We start from the raw sequence: 15,808 nt of genomic DNA on the forward strand, positions 1-15,808 counted from the left end.
TTGTCTTTTTAGTCTCCTAGCGCTCTCTTCTAGGAGCAGAGGCTTCAAGGTCTTGGGTTTGGTATTAAAAGGTACCCCCAACCTCATTTTTGAAGAGACTCAAGGATCTCTTACTCCTGGCTACCATTAGCAAAGGAAATATGGCATCTCCTGATGATTCAGGAGAATCCTCATCCTGCCCTCGAAGACGGCTTCTCAGGCTAGAGCCTCAAGCCGGGCCGTTCATTGGGTATAGACTCTGTGGGATTATTCTGTTCACGGACAACTTTTTACCATTATTCAGGCACTCTCTCTTTAAGATAGTTGGGTTCGGAGAAAAGGGTTGGTGGTGGCAAAAATGGGATAAGGCTAAGGTGGTGGGTATCCGGCGGGTGGAAGAAAAACCTACGACCAGGGAACCTCCGGAAGTCCTGAACATGATTCTAGAGTTTTTTCTCCTTTTCTTGCCACTGTCCCAAATACAGCATAGCATGGAGGAGGTTCCTTCGGTTTTGATGACTTGCATAGAAGCTCTAGCTGAACGACTATCTAGTTGGTGATGACAAGTCTGTTTTGATGAATGCCTTGTCTCCTCCTTGTTTTTGAAAAGATGAGCGCGGAACCTCAAGAAATAAAGAGTAGTGGAGGAAGAATTCGAAAGGAAAGAGAAATAGTTGCTCGACAAGGAGGAAGTGTATGGTAGTGTAGACCTCACTGTAGTAGTTGACCCTGAAGATTTTTGGTTTGTAACGGACTTAGGAGCATGCTCCTAGCCTCCCTTATTTGATTCTATGTAATGCAAGTAGGGACCCCTGGTCCCGAATGTATTTTTCATAGTATCAATGAAATTGTCAATTTTCAAAAAAAAAAAAAAAAACACCTCCTTGCTCAAGTCTGTCTCAAGTTTGAGCTCTGATCGTTGCGCTTGTGAGCTTATACAAAACTTTTCTTTTGCGAAGTTAATGGAGAAAGATGATGGTTGGGAACAGTCTGAAGTTCCACGCATCCATCTTCTATCTCCAACAAATTCCACAGAGGTCAGGTCGTGATGCTTGAGATTGAACCCAGTTTCTACTAGGCACTTTCTTCCCTCCCAATCTCACTCCTTGCCCTTTCTGCCTCCCTGAATTTCCTCAATAAAATTATCGGGCTCTACCTCGAACAACTCTCCTCTGGCAAACCCCGTCAAGATCATGATGCTTGAGATATAACCCAGCTACTACCAGGCATTCTCTTCACACCCCTATCTATCATCTCCCTTCTCACTCTTTCCGCCTCCTCGAATCTCCCTGCACTAGCATAAATACTTGACAACAGTACAAAATTCCCAGCATTATCAGGCTCTATCTCGAACAACACTCTTCCAGCAATCTCTGCAAGCTCCACCTCTCCATAATTCCGACAAGCCCCTAATAGAGCTCCCCAAGCTTTTGCACTCGCTTTCATCGGCATTCCTCTAATTATCCCATATGCCTCGTGCAATCTCCCTGCCCGACTCAAAACGTCGATCAAGCATGAATAATGATCACTACCTGCTTCCAACCCATAATCTTCCTGCATTTGTTTGAAATAACTCAATGCCTTGTCGGGCAAGCCAGCGTGGCTACACGCCTTCAATACACCTAGAAATGAAACACGGTCTGGACGGATTTTGGTTGATTCCATTTGTTGGAAAACCGACAGCGCAGTCTCGGCCTCTCCATTAAGCCCATACGCCGATACCATAGCACTCCATGTGACTACATCTCTCTCAGGGATTTCATCAAACACTCGACGTGCATTGCTTAAAAATCCGCATCTCCCATAGGCTTCAACCAAACCACTACTTAAATGCGGATTTGGGTCGATGTGATTCCTAACCGAGAACCCGTGAATTTCTTTAACCAGATTCAAAGCTGCCATGCCGACGCAAGCAGGTAGAAGAGCTAGAACCGTGACCAAATTCGGCTTCACACCCGAAACTTGCATTCGCCGGCAGAATGCCAGGGCTCGAGACACCCCTTCCTCGGATTCTGACAGAGAGGCAATGATCGAATTGTAAGAAGAGGGGATGGGAGAAACGTCCATAAGTTCAAACAGCTGAAGCGCAGAGGGAATATCGTTGGAGCGAGAGTAGAGAGAAATCATTGCGTTCCAGACGACGACATTTCGGTGGGTAATTTCGTCGAACAGTTGGCGTGCGGACGAAACGGAGACGCACTTTCCATGCATGTCCACGAGTGCACATGCTACAAATGGGTTTGAGTGGAGGCCGGCCTTGGTGGCATGGGCGTGGATTGCAGAGCCGTGGCGTGGTAGGTGGAGGGCGGAACAGGATTTGAGAGCGAGAGGGAAGACAAAAGGGTCGAGGGAAAGTGAAGGGGAGGCTCGCATGTGGTTGAATAAGGCTAGTGCTTGGCCGTACCGGGCTTGGTTAACGTGAGACGCCAAGATCTTGGTGTAAGAAAGTAGGCGTTGGTGGTTACTCTTGTGAGAGACCATATGTGTTTCCTTTCAAACTTGTGGTAGGAACACAAGGAATGGCACAAAGCTTTTATTTTGTCGGGGCACAAACTACTTGAATGTTTTCTTCTCCAAATATATACTTACAACGAGCGTTCTTGGCCCAGTCTATGCATGCGTATAAGCTAATAGGCCTCACCCCATCAAAATGTGAGGTGTAAAATGCTCGGCGCACCCTATGCATAGCCTTGGGTGAAGATCATGGGATCCGCCCAGGTTAAATGGTGGGGCCCACCCAAATGCATGGGTGTGAGGGAGTTGGTGGGACCGACCCTAGCACAACTAGGGGTGCAACTTGGGTTGGGCTCAACCCAAACCTGACGGGTTCAACCCGATTTCGGCTCTGGTTAGGTTGGCGATTTCTTGGGTTGGGTTGGGTTGGGTTAGGGTTGGGAAGCCAACCCGATTTCATTTCGGGTTGGTTGAGGCCTTGGTAACCCGACCACTGTCCACTAGTTTTCTCATGTTTTTCTAGGATTATGCTTTTTTTTCCTTGTATTTTTATGTTTGGCCCGAGATGAACCCCACTCAACCCGAACCCAACCAGACTCAACCCGACCCGATTTGGAGGCGGGTTGGGTTAGGGTTGACCATCCTCAACCCGAGGCTCGGGTTGGGTTTATGTTAGGGTTGAGAGAATGTTATCTCGGGTTGGGTTAAGGTTGGCCTCAACCCGACCCGAGTTGCACCCCTAAGCACTACATGGTGTAAAATAGTGGGCCCCATGCTATATGGATTTGGAGGGAGATCGTGGACCACTCATGGGTATAAAATGAGAAAAGTACGGCTTTCGGGCAATGACTGTGTTAAAGTATAAAAGATAAATAACGCCTTTTTCCAACAGTTTAAGCTTTTGGAGAAGTTGGTTAGTTAACATGGTATCAGAGCTAACGGTCTCAAGTTCAAACCTCCCGATAGCAAAAATCCACATGCGATAGTCGGCTCAAAGTGGGACCACATGTGCCACGTGTTTGCCAAGTGAGCCACACGTGCGGGGGAGTGTTAAAGTATAAAAGATAAATAATGCCTTTCTCCAACAGCTTAAGCTTTTAGAGAAGTTGGTTAGTTAACAGACTGCAACAAACTACTACATGCTTGCAGTTTTGCTCTTTAACATCAAAACAAGCACAAAACATGGAAAACTGGAGGAAAAAGGACCATGTTGCCCTTCCTGAAATCCTGAGACCCCAGATAGAGCACACCTCAATCATTCTCTTTGCAGCGTCCATTTTAAATATTTTAATATTTCTTCCTAAGAAAATCGGCTTGCATTCAATACATATCGCGTCCCCATTAATGTATGAGACGCTGACGGATTGAAGGAACGGCATGCATTTTAAATAACGGCAATGTTATTTAAAACAGCAACCTCAGATTTAATAACGTTGCTGCTTTCCAATAATGTTCCCCTTAGTGGGCCCATTTGAATGAACATGATGCATTTTAAATAACGTTTCGTAGAGAAGATGATCATATCCCTTCAATTTTCTTTTTAATTTTAACCAAGAAAAAAAAAAACGACAAATAGGCAAGTATAGTGGGCCTAAGCATTTTTAAGACTTAAACCATTCATCTAGTAGTTACCGTTCTTAATAGCCCACGCCCCAAAAATCTTTAATGCTCTGTATGGTTGCCGGGTTTTTTTTGTTCCTGGGAGTTATGTGGGAGAAAAAAATACCCTGGGAGATAGGTGGGAAAAAAAAAGTCCTAAAAGTATCCTGGTAAAATAAAAATCCCATGTTTGGTTATGTGGGAGAAAAAAATACCCTGGGAGATATGGTGGGAAAAAAAAAACCTTTGTTTGGTTGCTTGAACTGTTGGGTAGAAAAAAATTCTTCTCAAGCTTATTTTTGGTTCCTGAGTTTATTTTTGTTCCTGGGGTTATCTTGGGATGGGATGAAAAGGCAATCATTACAAAAGTGGGATTAAAAAATTCACCCCACAAGTAATCATTACAAGAGTGGGATTAAAAAAAACCTAGTGCTAAAAGGCAACCAAACATGGGATGGGACCAAAATTTAACTTACTCTCCCACATAACTCCCAGGAACAAAAAAAACCCGGCAACCAAATACTTTCTCCAATTTTCTTTTCCATTCTAACCAATAACACAATGATATACAACAAATAGGTAGGTATAGTGTATCCACCTATTTGCATGTTCTAAAACATTCATTTGTGGTCCCTGCTGAAGATGGGCAACACCTCAAAAATCTTTTGGAGGATTATCCTATCCCTTTGATTTCCTTTTCTATTTTTATCAGGAAAAGACAACAGATGGGCAAGTATATTAGGACCTACCTATTTGCATGATCTAAACCATTCATTTAGTGGACCTACCTATTTGCATGATCTATTGAAGTTTCCACAACGTGCAGTCCCTCTATTCGTAGCAGTGTTAGGATTATCTATGGAAATGATTCTTGGGGCACAACCTATTTAAGTTGTGGCCCGACAAATTAAATGGACGGTTTGGATCACCCTACAGAGTGGGCCATACTGTACCTCGAGGAAATTCAAGGATGAAATACAAGCTAATTCGGAAAGTGTTAGCTTTCCATAGAGCCTCAGCGATTGCAGAAATAATGATTTAATAAATTAGGGAGATTTTTTCTTGATTGAGTTGGCAGCCTGAAACTATCACTTTCTTGAATCTTTTTTTTATCAGAATACTTGTTTGGGGGATCTTCCTATTGAAGCTCAATTGAAAAATTAGATGGAGCTACCAAATACAAAATTTCACATTACCCCTTCAAGATGAAAAGTTCAATTACAATTCAATAATTGAGACCATATATGAAAATTTCAAGATTTATATTGATAATTGTTTAAGAGATGAGCATGTGTATTTTAGTTATCTAAGATCAAGTTTGTTTCTAGAAATGGGTTTTGGAAATGCTACAAATTCTTTATATGTTTTTAAGAAATGTCAAGGAAATATTTTCTAGCTTTTCAGTCAACCTCTTATAGTTGCTTCATTCTCTTCTTTATATGTATATAACATTCTGCTTTTACTACAGAATTGTAGAGAAGTTTACATTGTCCTAGGGGAGCAACTCGGGTCGGGTTTAGGGTTTGGCAACCCGACATTTTTTATGACTTTTTTTTTTTAAAGCTAAAAAACTCGGGTTAGGTCGGGTTGAACTCAAGTTGGGTCGGGTTCGGGTTGGAAAAAGAGTTCCTCGGGTCGGGTCGGGTTGACCTCAACCCAACCCGACTTGAGTTGCTCCCCTAATTGTCCATGGCCCAGAATAAGTATTACGTTGTTTTTAGGAAATGGCAACAAGATATTCGATATATATCATTCATGGCCACAGGTACTGTTCCTATGATAGTAAGGAGGCATTTATGTCTTACATGGGTTACAACATGTCGAATCCATGAAGGGAAGCACTTGACTAGGAACCATCTCCCATTCCTTTCAACATGGGTGGCTGGTGCTACGGTCACACTTGTGAAATTTGACGCTGGTTTATCATAATCTTAATGGAAGGAAGTTTTGTTTAGATTTGTATTTGTGTAACAGACTGACCAACTTAAGCATCAAGTCATCAACCATCGCCGAGTCTTCTAACATGGGTATCACTTAAATATGCACGAACGCAAGAGAAAGGATTGTGGGTCCCACCAATTTGTATTATCTAAAACATTCATCTCGTGGTCCCCACAGCATATAGGCCATGCCCCAAAAAATTTCTAGAGAAGATGATCATATTCATATCCCTTGGATTTTCTTTTTCATTTTAACCAAGAACACATAAATACGACAAATAGGCAGGTATAGGGGAACGCATTTTCAAGACTTGAACCATATGGTCCATATCCATTCTGAGGTGGCTGTCCCAAGTAAAAAATAGGGGGGCGGATATATCACTTCTCCAAGAAAGAAGAAAAATAGGCCCAAAGATTTTGCAAACGTACGCCGCTATGGTGAAAGTGCTTTTCCATCACCTCTCGTTCGAGAAAATAAAAATAAAAATAAATCATTACTTTATCACGAGCTTGAATCAGTCGACGGTGACTGAGAAAAATGAAGGAAAAAGAAAGCGAAAAATAGGAAATGGTAAGTCTACTTGAGAGCAGCTGTTTCTTCAGAACCCTCCAGTTGCAATCGGAAACCCTAACCCTAAATTGCAGAAATTTCGAAAGGGAAAAGCTCCTCTCTTACAAATCTCAAGTTACTTGCTCAGATCTGCTTCCCTTCTCAGATAAGGGATTTCAAAGGGATTTCTCTCCACTTCCCTGTCTCTGATCTGAAATCCCTTCCTCATTTCTCCAGAGATCTCTTCCATTAGTGACATTATTATTATTATTTTTCCCTCTTTCTCGATTCAATTCGTTCATTGTTTCTATTGCTCTCCCTGTTATGATATTAGCGGTTGCTAGGGTTAGGGTTTCTGAGATTTGGAGTCGGAGGGAGATGTGTTTAGAATTAGATTTTTCGTAGGGTTTGTTGATTATTTTGTCGGGGGAAAATGAGGCGGAGAGATGCGGTTTTTCGACGGCATGGAAGGAGGAGGTTTTCGAAAGGGTTTTGGTGGACATTGGCCGGGATGGCGATTTTGCTTCTTATTGTGATTTTCAGTCGCGAGAGGAAGCCTGTATCCACGGGATCATTGATAACTCGGGTGAATTCATCATGACTTTCTTCTTACATTTTGGTTTTGTCTTGCAATTCTTTAGTTTTGTACCGAGTGGAAGTATAGATTCCGTGTCTAATCAAGAAAAAATGTTCTTTTTAAGGGTTATGTTGAATTTGGGGATTTTTTATCTGTTTTGGTTTATGCATATGACTGAATTTCTATTGCAATTGTAACCTTGGGCCATAAACATTTTCTTCAAATGATCACAAATGTTACTTTGGTAATTCTCATTCTTAAAGAGCTTCTGATGCATACAGCTGTGGAACTTAATATAACATTCTGGTGTTAGTCTTTTGATGCATTCGAGGGTATTATCCGGATCCAAAGTGGCAGTTTTTATGAAGTTCAATATTCTGTTTTCTTTTTATGGGGAAGACAGAAGTCAAGGGGGAAGAAAGACGAAAACTTCTAAGCTTTCCTTGAGGATCCCCTCCCTGGCAGGGCGATCTGCCACCGCATTAGCGGACTGCCTGACATGAAGAAAAGAGATCAAAGAAGACCCCACTTTGTCTTGAATCTCATCCAATATATGCGCAAATCTCCAAGGACATGGTAGAAAACCTTGAAGCCATTTTATTACGTTTAAAGAGTCCCCTTCCACCACCATCTTGTCTAACCTTTCCTCTTCCACAAGCTTAATTCCTTGATAAGCCACCCTCATCTCCGCCTCACTAGCATCAGATATCTTAATGGGCCAGAAAACGACCAATCACCTCCCCTTGTAAAGTCATTTAGTATTTACTTGATAAGTTGCCCTCATCTCTTCTTGGGAAGTGTGTACGTTGTCACGCTCCCTACCTTCCAAAGGTGCCTAGAGGACGGGCCAGACACAGCAGAGTGACGACCCTGAAGCGGGGATTTCCCTCCGGCAGGGGGACATGAGTGGTTCTCTTCTCTTCTTCTTTCCTCTTCTTAGTATTTAGATGTTAAGTCATTTAAGTAAATGTCCATTTACTTAAGATTTACATGTAAATCAGGTAATATCCCCCATTTGGATTCATTAAAAATACTTTCAAGACCCAATTCTGAAGAAATCAAAAGTCAACTTTCCAGTTCTAGTTCAAAATTCGAAAATTGGCCCGGGTCAAAATCTTAACTTCCAAAAGATGGGGTATTTTTCCAATTTTAAAAATACATAAATTCTATCATGGCCAAACATTATTAAATCTCATAATTTGGTCTCTAATTTTTTTTTATCTTGTCAGGCACTTGTCAACAGGTCAACCTAGGCATTTTAACTTATAGTGATTTTCCTTAAAGTAAATGTTGGATCTTTTACGTATTTGGTTTATTTAATTGTTTCTTTTTTTTAACAATTTCTGAATTTTTTGGATTTTTTTCCATATTTTTAACTATTAAAAAAATTTCCCTCGTTGTAGCGGAACGAAATGACCAGAACATTCCATTCCGGTCGCCACGAAACCGCGAACGAAATGAAATTCACAACTTAGGTCCCCTTCGACCACAAGTAAATCAAGAGAATCTTAGCTAACAAGTTTGATCCCTTTGTGTAGAACATGAACCTCCGCATCATTAGCGTCGCAAACGTCAATCAACCTCGAGTAGCTCCAAGTAATCATGATCTTTGCAATACGAAGAAGACCGACAACTCCCGTTGAACCCAGATTTCCTATATTCGAGCCATTAAAATTCAACTTCAGGAACCCCAGGAAGGAAGGGGAGGAGAGGGGTGGGAGTGAAGGGGAGGAGGGCGGGTGAAGAATAAACAGGATGCTCTATCTAGTCCAACTCAATCCGATCTCCTCTAAAGAATGACAAATGGTGGATTCAGAAACATCTCTGAAATCAGAAAGAACACCCACCCACTACACTACTGCGGTGAAGATATGCTCATAAGTGGTCCAAGCTCCCTTTCTTATCCCTTTTAAAACCTCTATGTTCTCTTCCTTCCAAACTAGCCATAGCGAGGCATATAGAAACAAACCCCAAAGAATGTGGCTCCTAGTAGGACAATGCACAAAGATCGAACAACTCAACAATATGACCGGAAGATTGAAAATAATCCTGTCATAGCTGCGGAGATGTTCAACCATTAGAATCTTATCCAGACAAGTGGTCCAACAGAATGCAATCACCCTTTGCGGAGCAGGCACCTTCTAGGTCTTCCTAGCAGGAGAGATGCAAAAACTCGTTGTAAGCTGGGAAAATGTGTTTTTTTTACTTTCAAATCCAAACCCATCTATTCTCCTCTGCCTTCTAATAGAAGTGGTGTCCACTCTAGCCATGAAAGAAACAACCCTATGACTCTCATAGTTGAAGAAAATAGATTTTTTTTTTACCTTCGAAAATGCACCTTACAGTCAACTTTCCCATTCTGACAGTTGGAAGAGGTCCCGACACTGATCTCTATATCCAGGGCAATACGAATAAGCAAAGGAAAATCATCACTCAAGGAATCACGATTGCATGAAATATTTCGGTAGAATCTAACTCTTTTCACTTGTAACCACTCTGAACCAAGCACTTTCCTAAGAATAGCTCACCACACAAACAATATCACGCTAGATTATAATGCCCTAAAATCTGTACTTATCCTGAGAATACCAACCCCCAAAGATGGAACCGTACGCCTTGTCAATGATATGACGCCAAAGCTGATCTCTCTCTCTTCCTCGAACCTCCATATCCACTTATCAAGAAGAGCATTATTCATCAATCTTAATCTCCTGATGCCAAGACCACCTTCCTCTTTTGACCGACACACATCATCCCAACTAGGTATTTGATCAGACCACATAAGAGGAGGTATTTGATCAATCTGAAAGTTTGAAGAGGGTCATCTCGAGGAAGACCTCTAGACATTTTGAAGAACCCATGAGGGGATTCGTTTACCAAAACAGAGCACCAAGTTGAAGGAACATAGTTTCTCATCCAATCGCTCCATCTCTCCCCAATCTCATTCTTCCCATCATATAGTCAATACAAGTTTTTTTCTGAGAGTTGCACATAATGTGGAAGCCATACACTTTTCAGTTTAGAACTGGTGTTTTGTGTTTTTTTAAGTGTTAAAATGCAGGACTGTACAAAAGCAACATGTCCATAGTAGTTTAGGGTTTGCCTTTACTTATATTCAAGTATCAAAGCTACCTCCTGATGAAAGCCTAGGTTATGCAAAAAATGACTTTCTTTTTTGTCTTGAAATATTTTTCAAGAGATGTTCTCCATCAGATAAGGAGCATAATAGTTGGGATTCTTCTGTTTCTTGATGAAAACATGCAGGAAATTATCTCACCAAGCCCATGTTCCTACAGTGCCTAGAAAAATTGCATGCAACCTGCAATTTTGGAGAGACTTGCCCAGGCTCATCTTTTTATCCAACAAGCTTACACCTGTAGCCTGCAATTTGCAAAACTGATGTTATGCAAAATGTGAATGGACACAAATGAGATATGTCATGTTACATCTAATAATATCTTTAGATCAAGTCATATGCAAGTTGCAATACTGCAATATTATGTGCAATCTACTTTATTTGTCCCTAGGTTCCAGAGTATTATGCATGTCCCTGACCAACTCAAGCTCCCAAAATGTGTCATCTGTTATGCCATGGATGGCCAATCTGAGGATGGCAAGCTGCATTCCCGGACTTCATCAAAAGTGTCATCTATTCTGCCATGGATGATGGGAAATATGAAATGACTTGTTGACATAGAAAATTTATCCTTCAGTTACCAAAAGCAGCGCAGAAAGCAAATGCCGGTGCAAGAGTGAATGAGAATGTAGAACATAAGCTAGTTTGTCACAAGCTTTTGATATTTAGGAATTCTAAGATACCAGAGTGAAGTCGCCCAGGGATTTCCATATCGGGTTTTAGGATATATTCTACTTGGTTGGCGTTGATGTATTCTTTTCATAAGATCCGGGTATAGAATCATTGTTTCTATTGATTCGATATGAATACATAAACAAAATTAATATTTGTGCAACTATAGGTCAACCTTATTTCTCAGAGTTCCTGCATAATGTGGACTGTGTATCTCACAATATTGAACTGCATTTTTAAGTGGTCAGGTTTTACTATTGGATTCCAAATCTGATTTTATGATACTTAGGGTCTTCATTTTATTTTCATGGGATGGTTGGCTAGTATTATAAAATCAAATACGATTAAAAAAAGTATTATAAATTCAAATAGTCTATAATTCATGTACATGTTGTTGAGAAATCCGCCGGACAAAATTCGATCCGATCGCACGAAAAAAGGAACAGAATAGTAGAAATAAACAAACCAAAAGATGCACACACTGAGATTTTACGTTGTTTGGCCAAGATGCCTATGAACACAGAGCACGATCTTCCACTAGGAGAAAACAAAAATACAAGGATTAGAATGAGTTAATCCAAAACCTGCAAACCACAACCCTTTCCCTTTCTTCTCAACTAAGACCGTACACCGAGCAACCGAAGAGAAAAACCAATAAGAATCTCTCTCTCTCTCTCTCTCTCTCTCTCTCTCTAGGAGAAACGCTCTCACACTTCCTTTCTTCTCACTCTATCTTTAGCATCTCTCCTTATTGTCATAGGTGAAAAGAAGCTTTTATATCATAGATTTTACAAAAGCTCTAAGACCACTACATTTCTATTATGGCTTCCCATGAAAATAACAAGAGCTATCTAGCCTATGCTAGGCGACAAGAGTCGTGAGGAGCGAGGCAACTCCCAACAATCTCATCTTGGCTGGCCACCTGAAGATTTTCTATGGGCATCACAACCGGCCTGTTGTGGCCGCAAACCATCATTGACCTTCTAAAGTACCAGCATTTTATTCTTTTTGGTCTAATGGACTCGAATGCACCTGAAACAAGAGCATAGCTCACCAATTCTCTTATTTTGTTTGGTGAGATCATCATTTTAAAACTCCCCCGTGTCATGTGGACTCCCCCAAGTTGACGCCCTTTTCCCTTGGCTGCATTCCGCATTCGCGTTCTGTGTTTTTCCCTACAAAGTCAATAAAAACTCCCTAGCCTCCCTAGTTATAACCGCATTCTTGGCTGCGTCCGCGCCGAGTTGACAAGGATTTTTCTTGGCCGCATTTTTCCCCGCATCGTCATTTTTACACTGGGTGAGATGTATGATAGGCTTTGGGCTGAGGTGTATTCTTCAAATGTAATTGCTTGGGCACTATGTTGTAGTCTGAGCCATTTACGATTAGCTCACATTATCAGTGATATCATGGATGTGTGTATAAAGGGGCTGTTATTTTCTGTTTTCATGCATAAAGAGACACTATCGAGGTTACAGATTCTTTGGCAAAAGTTTCAAAAACAGAGATGATATATCTGTGGTGCAATCTCTCGACCTTTTGTAAAATTTGTTTCTTTTCTTACAAAGCTTCTGTATTTTTTTTAAAAAGAAAGAAAAGAAGCATATGATCTTCGTGTGCTGAATATCAAACCAGCTGACCTAATAACACTACATGTATGGAATCTATTCATTCTCTGATGCTATTTTTCTTTTTTGTGCGTCAATTTTTTCTATTTGTAGTTTAAAATCTTAGTTCTTATGTCTTTCTAATTCTTCATTTATCTTACGGCTTGTCTTGTGAGCATATGTTTTTCTTAATCTAATACATGTAACTAATAAAACTCAAATTCATCAAATGTTACAGAAATCCCTTCGGCACAATAGAATTACAGAAGGTTTCAATGTCACTGAAGAAATGTTGAGCCCTCACTCCATTACAAGGCAAATTGGAGATCAGATTTCTCTTGCCAAAGCACTTGTGGTAATTGCCAAAGAAAGCAACAACCTCCAGTTCGCATGGGATCTAAGTGCTCAGATCCGCAACTCACAGATCCTTCTCTCAAACGCTGCCATAAGGCAAACACCATTGACGAGTGAAGAATCCGAAACAGCTATCCGTGATATGGCTTTCCTGGTCTACCAAGCCCAACAACTTCATTATGACAGTGCAACCATGATCATGAAGCTGAAAGCTAAGATCCAATCGCTCGAAGAACAGACCAGTTCTGTGACTGAAAAGAGCTCAAAATACGGGCAAATAGCAGCCGAAGAAGTCCCCAAAAGCCTCTACTGTCTGGGCATCAGGCTTACAGTTGAATGGTTTAGAGACTTAAATTTGCAAAAGAAACTCACTGAAGGAAAGCGAGTTGCCTTGGAACTCAAAGACAACACTCTCTCCCATTTCTGTGTTTTCTCGGACAACATTCTCGCCACTTCAGTTGTGGTCAATTCAACTGTAACAAATTCCATGAACCCGGATTTGATCGTCTTCCACCTGGTCACTGATGAAGTGAACTATGCTCCAATGAAGGCCTGGTTCTCCATGAACAGTTTCCGAGGAGTAACCATTGAGGTGCAGAAGATTGAAGACTTCAGCTGGCTCAATGCTTCTTACGCCCCAGTTCTGAAGCAGCTCCAAGATGCTGACACTCAGAGCTACTACTTCTCAGGCAACAACGACAATGAGCGGACTCCAATCAAATACCGCAATCCAAAATATCTGTCCATGCTAAACCACCTAAGATTCTACATTCCTGACGTCTACCCTGCATTAGAGAAGGTGGTATTTCTAGATGATGATGTCGTGGTTCAGAAGGATCTAGCTCCCCTCTTCTCCATCGATTTGAACGGGAATGTGAACGGAGCTGTTGAGACGTGCATGGAGACATTCCACAGATATCATAAATATCTGAATTATTCGCACCCTCTAATTCGTGCAAATTTTGATCCAGATGCATGTGGATGGGCTTTCGGCATGAACATATTCGATCTGGTTGAATGGAGGAAGAGAAATGTGACTGGTATCTACCATTACTGGCAAGAACGGAATGTTGATCGGACACTATGGAAGCTTGGGACGCTGCCGCCTGGATTATTGACGTTTTATGGACTGACAGAGGCATTGGATCCAAGGTGGCATGTGTTGGGATTGGGGTACACGAATATCGATCCTCAGATTATAGCTAATGGTGCAGTGATCCATTTTAATGGTAACATGAAACCATGGTTGAAGATTGGAATGGAGAAGTACAAGGGTCTGTGGGATAAATATGTTGATTACTCTCATACTCTTTTGCAGCAATGCTATGTTCATTGAATTGTGGGTGAAGGAGAGGGGTTTGGGAGTTGTTTTTGCTTATTATCGGGCAACGTCGCCGGTTATTGATGCCGCAATTTTGTGATGAGGACGATTGTCTAAGATTTCCTAGAGGAAAATTTTCTTTCAGGCCATGTTTGGCAACCATGAATAAATATTTCATGGAATATTTGTGGGACATGTGTGCGAGAGAGTTGGAATGGGGAGCATTGAAAGGAGCTAAAAATCATGAAAACAAAATACCAGTTTTAAGTAGGTAGCTCTCTCTACTGCCTGCCTCCAACATAAGTCTCTTCCTCCCCCTCTCATATAAATATATAATTGAGTCCATGAATATTCCATGGAATAATTTTTTATGGTTGCCAAACATGGCCTTTAGATTTTTTAGCTGAAGATCTTGTGAACTGTTATCTACCCACATTCGATGAAAAATGAAAGGTTTTGGAGCATCCAATGGAGGAGATCTGGATCGTTAAACAAGTGGGTCCTACACGTATATCTTTGCCCACTAGTAGTTTTCCAAGGTGAAAAATATGGCTATTACAGTAAATAACAGCTCTATATACAGAGTTATTATACGAGTCTATAGTGTGTGTTTTTTCTTTTTTCAAAAAAAAGAATAAACGGGGCCAAATTAAGGTAGAATTTTGGTGCATGTCGTAGGTCTGTAGTGAGGCCCAAAAGATAAATCAATTGATTTTGAACATAAAGTGGGTACTACTTCTACTTCTGCCCACCTCTATTTTCACTTGGAAATATATATGTGTGACAGATGTGCATATTTTTCCAAGGCTCCTCTTCTTTGCTTGTCCCCCATGGAAAAGAAAGTGGAAGATGACAGATATGTTTTATCGTGACCGCTCTATCTGAGCCCGATCTTTACGTCTGCATGCTCAAATCTATTGTATAAGAACCACAAATATACAAACAAAAAAACAGAATTATTATTAATCTATATTTTATAAGCGAAACAACGAAGACATCAAAGTCGTTGTAGTATAGTGGTGAGTATTCCCGCCTGTCACGCGGGTGACCCGGGTTCGATCCCCGGCAACGGCGTTACCACCTTTTTGTGGCATTCTTTTCTTTCCACACTCCTTCTTTTTATAACGGTAACGGCTGGACTTTTCATAAAATGCCGATATTTGTCTCCCCCTAAATTCTTAGGAACCGACTGCCTTTGTTTCTCTTTTTTCACCCCCTTAAACTATAACTATAAAACTCCACAGATTGGATGGTTAGGATCAACATCACTGATCATATGGCTTCTAAGCGTGACCAGGTCTCGTATTTGTTTTCCGTTTCACCCCGTCCCACGTGCTTCTCGTGAGTACGGGGTCCTTTTCACCAGTCATGGTCCATATTCATATAAATTAGATTAGAGCCCTCTGTTTCGAAGAATTACAGAAAATGGCGAAGATAGTAGAAGCTGAAGGGGAGGGGGGGAATTCTAAGGATATTTTCGTCAATTTATAATTTACGTGTACCTTCAGACAAATCCATTAAAATTCCACCATTCCATTTTTGTCTAAAAAAAGCTTTAGATTATTTCAATATAAGCCACACGAAATGAGTAAGATAACCTTGTATTTTAGCGCTTTGCC

The 15,808-nt window shown here is 41.0% G+C and overlaps 2 protein-coding genes and 1 non-coding gene across 3 annotated transcripts; 2 read left to right on the plus strand and 1 right to left on the minus strand.

The window, feature by feature from the left end:
- Positions 1–773: 773 nt before the first annotated feature.
- Positions 774–2,623, minus strand: LOC143846528 (Tetratricopeptide repeat (TPR)-like superfamily protein). The gene has a single exon (XM_077354981.1). The coding sequence runs from the start codon at positions 2,458–2,460 to the stop codon at positions 1,171–1,173; it is 1,290 nt and encodes a 429-aa protein (XP_077211096.1). The 5' UTR covers positions 2,461–2,623; the 3' UTR covers positions 774–1,170.
- A 3,746-nt stretch (positions 2,624–6,369) lies between these two features.
- Positions 6,370–14,382, plus strand: GAUT10 (galacturonosyltransferase 10). The gene is made up of 2 exons (XM_077397933.1): positions 6,370–7,108; positions 12,753–14,382. Exons 1-2 carry the CDS (start codon positions 6,956–6,958, stop codon positions 14,202–14,204), a joined length of 1,605 nt encoding a protein of 534 aa, XP_077254048.1. The 5' UTR covers positions 6,370–6,955; the 3' UTR covers positions 14,205–14,382.
- An 809-nt stretch (positions 14,383–15,191) lies between these two features.
- Positions 15,192–15,263, plus strand: TRNAD-GUC (transfer RNA aspartic acid (anticodon GUC)). Its single transcript has one exon. It is a non-coding gene; the product is annotated as a tRNA-Asp (tRNA).
- Positions 15,264–15,808: the final 545 nt, after the last annotated feature.

Source organism: Tasmannia lanceolata, unplaced genomic scaffold (assembly GCF_043159265.1).
Source record: "Tasmannia lanceolata isolate RefF3 unplaced genomic scaffold, GAP_Taslan_0.1 ptg000015l, whole genome shotgun sequence".
Taxonomy (NCBI): domain Eukaryota; kingdom Viridiplantae; phylum Streptophyta; class Magnoliopsida; order Canellales; family Winteraceae; genus Tasmannia; species Tasmannia lanceolata.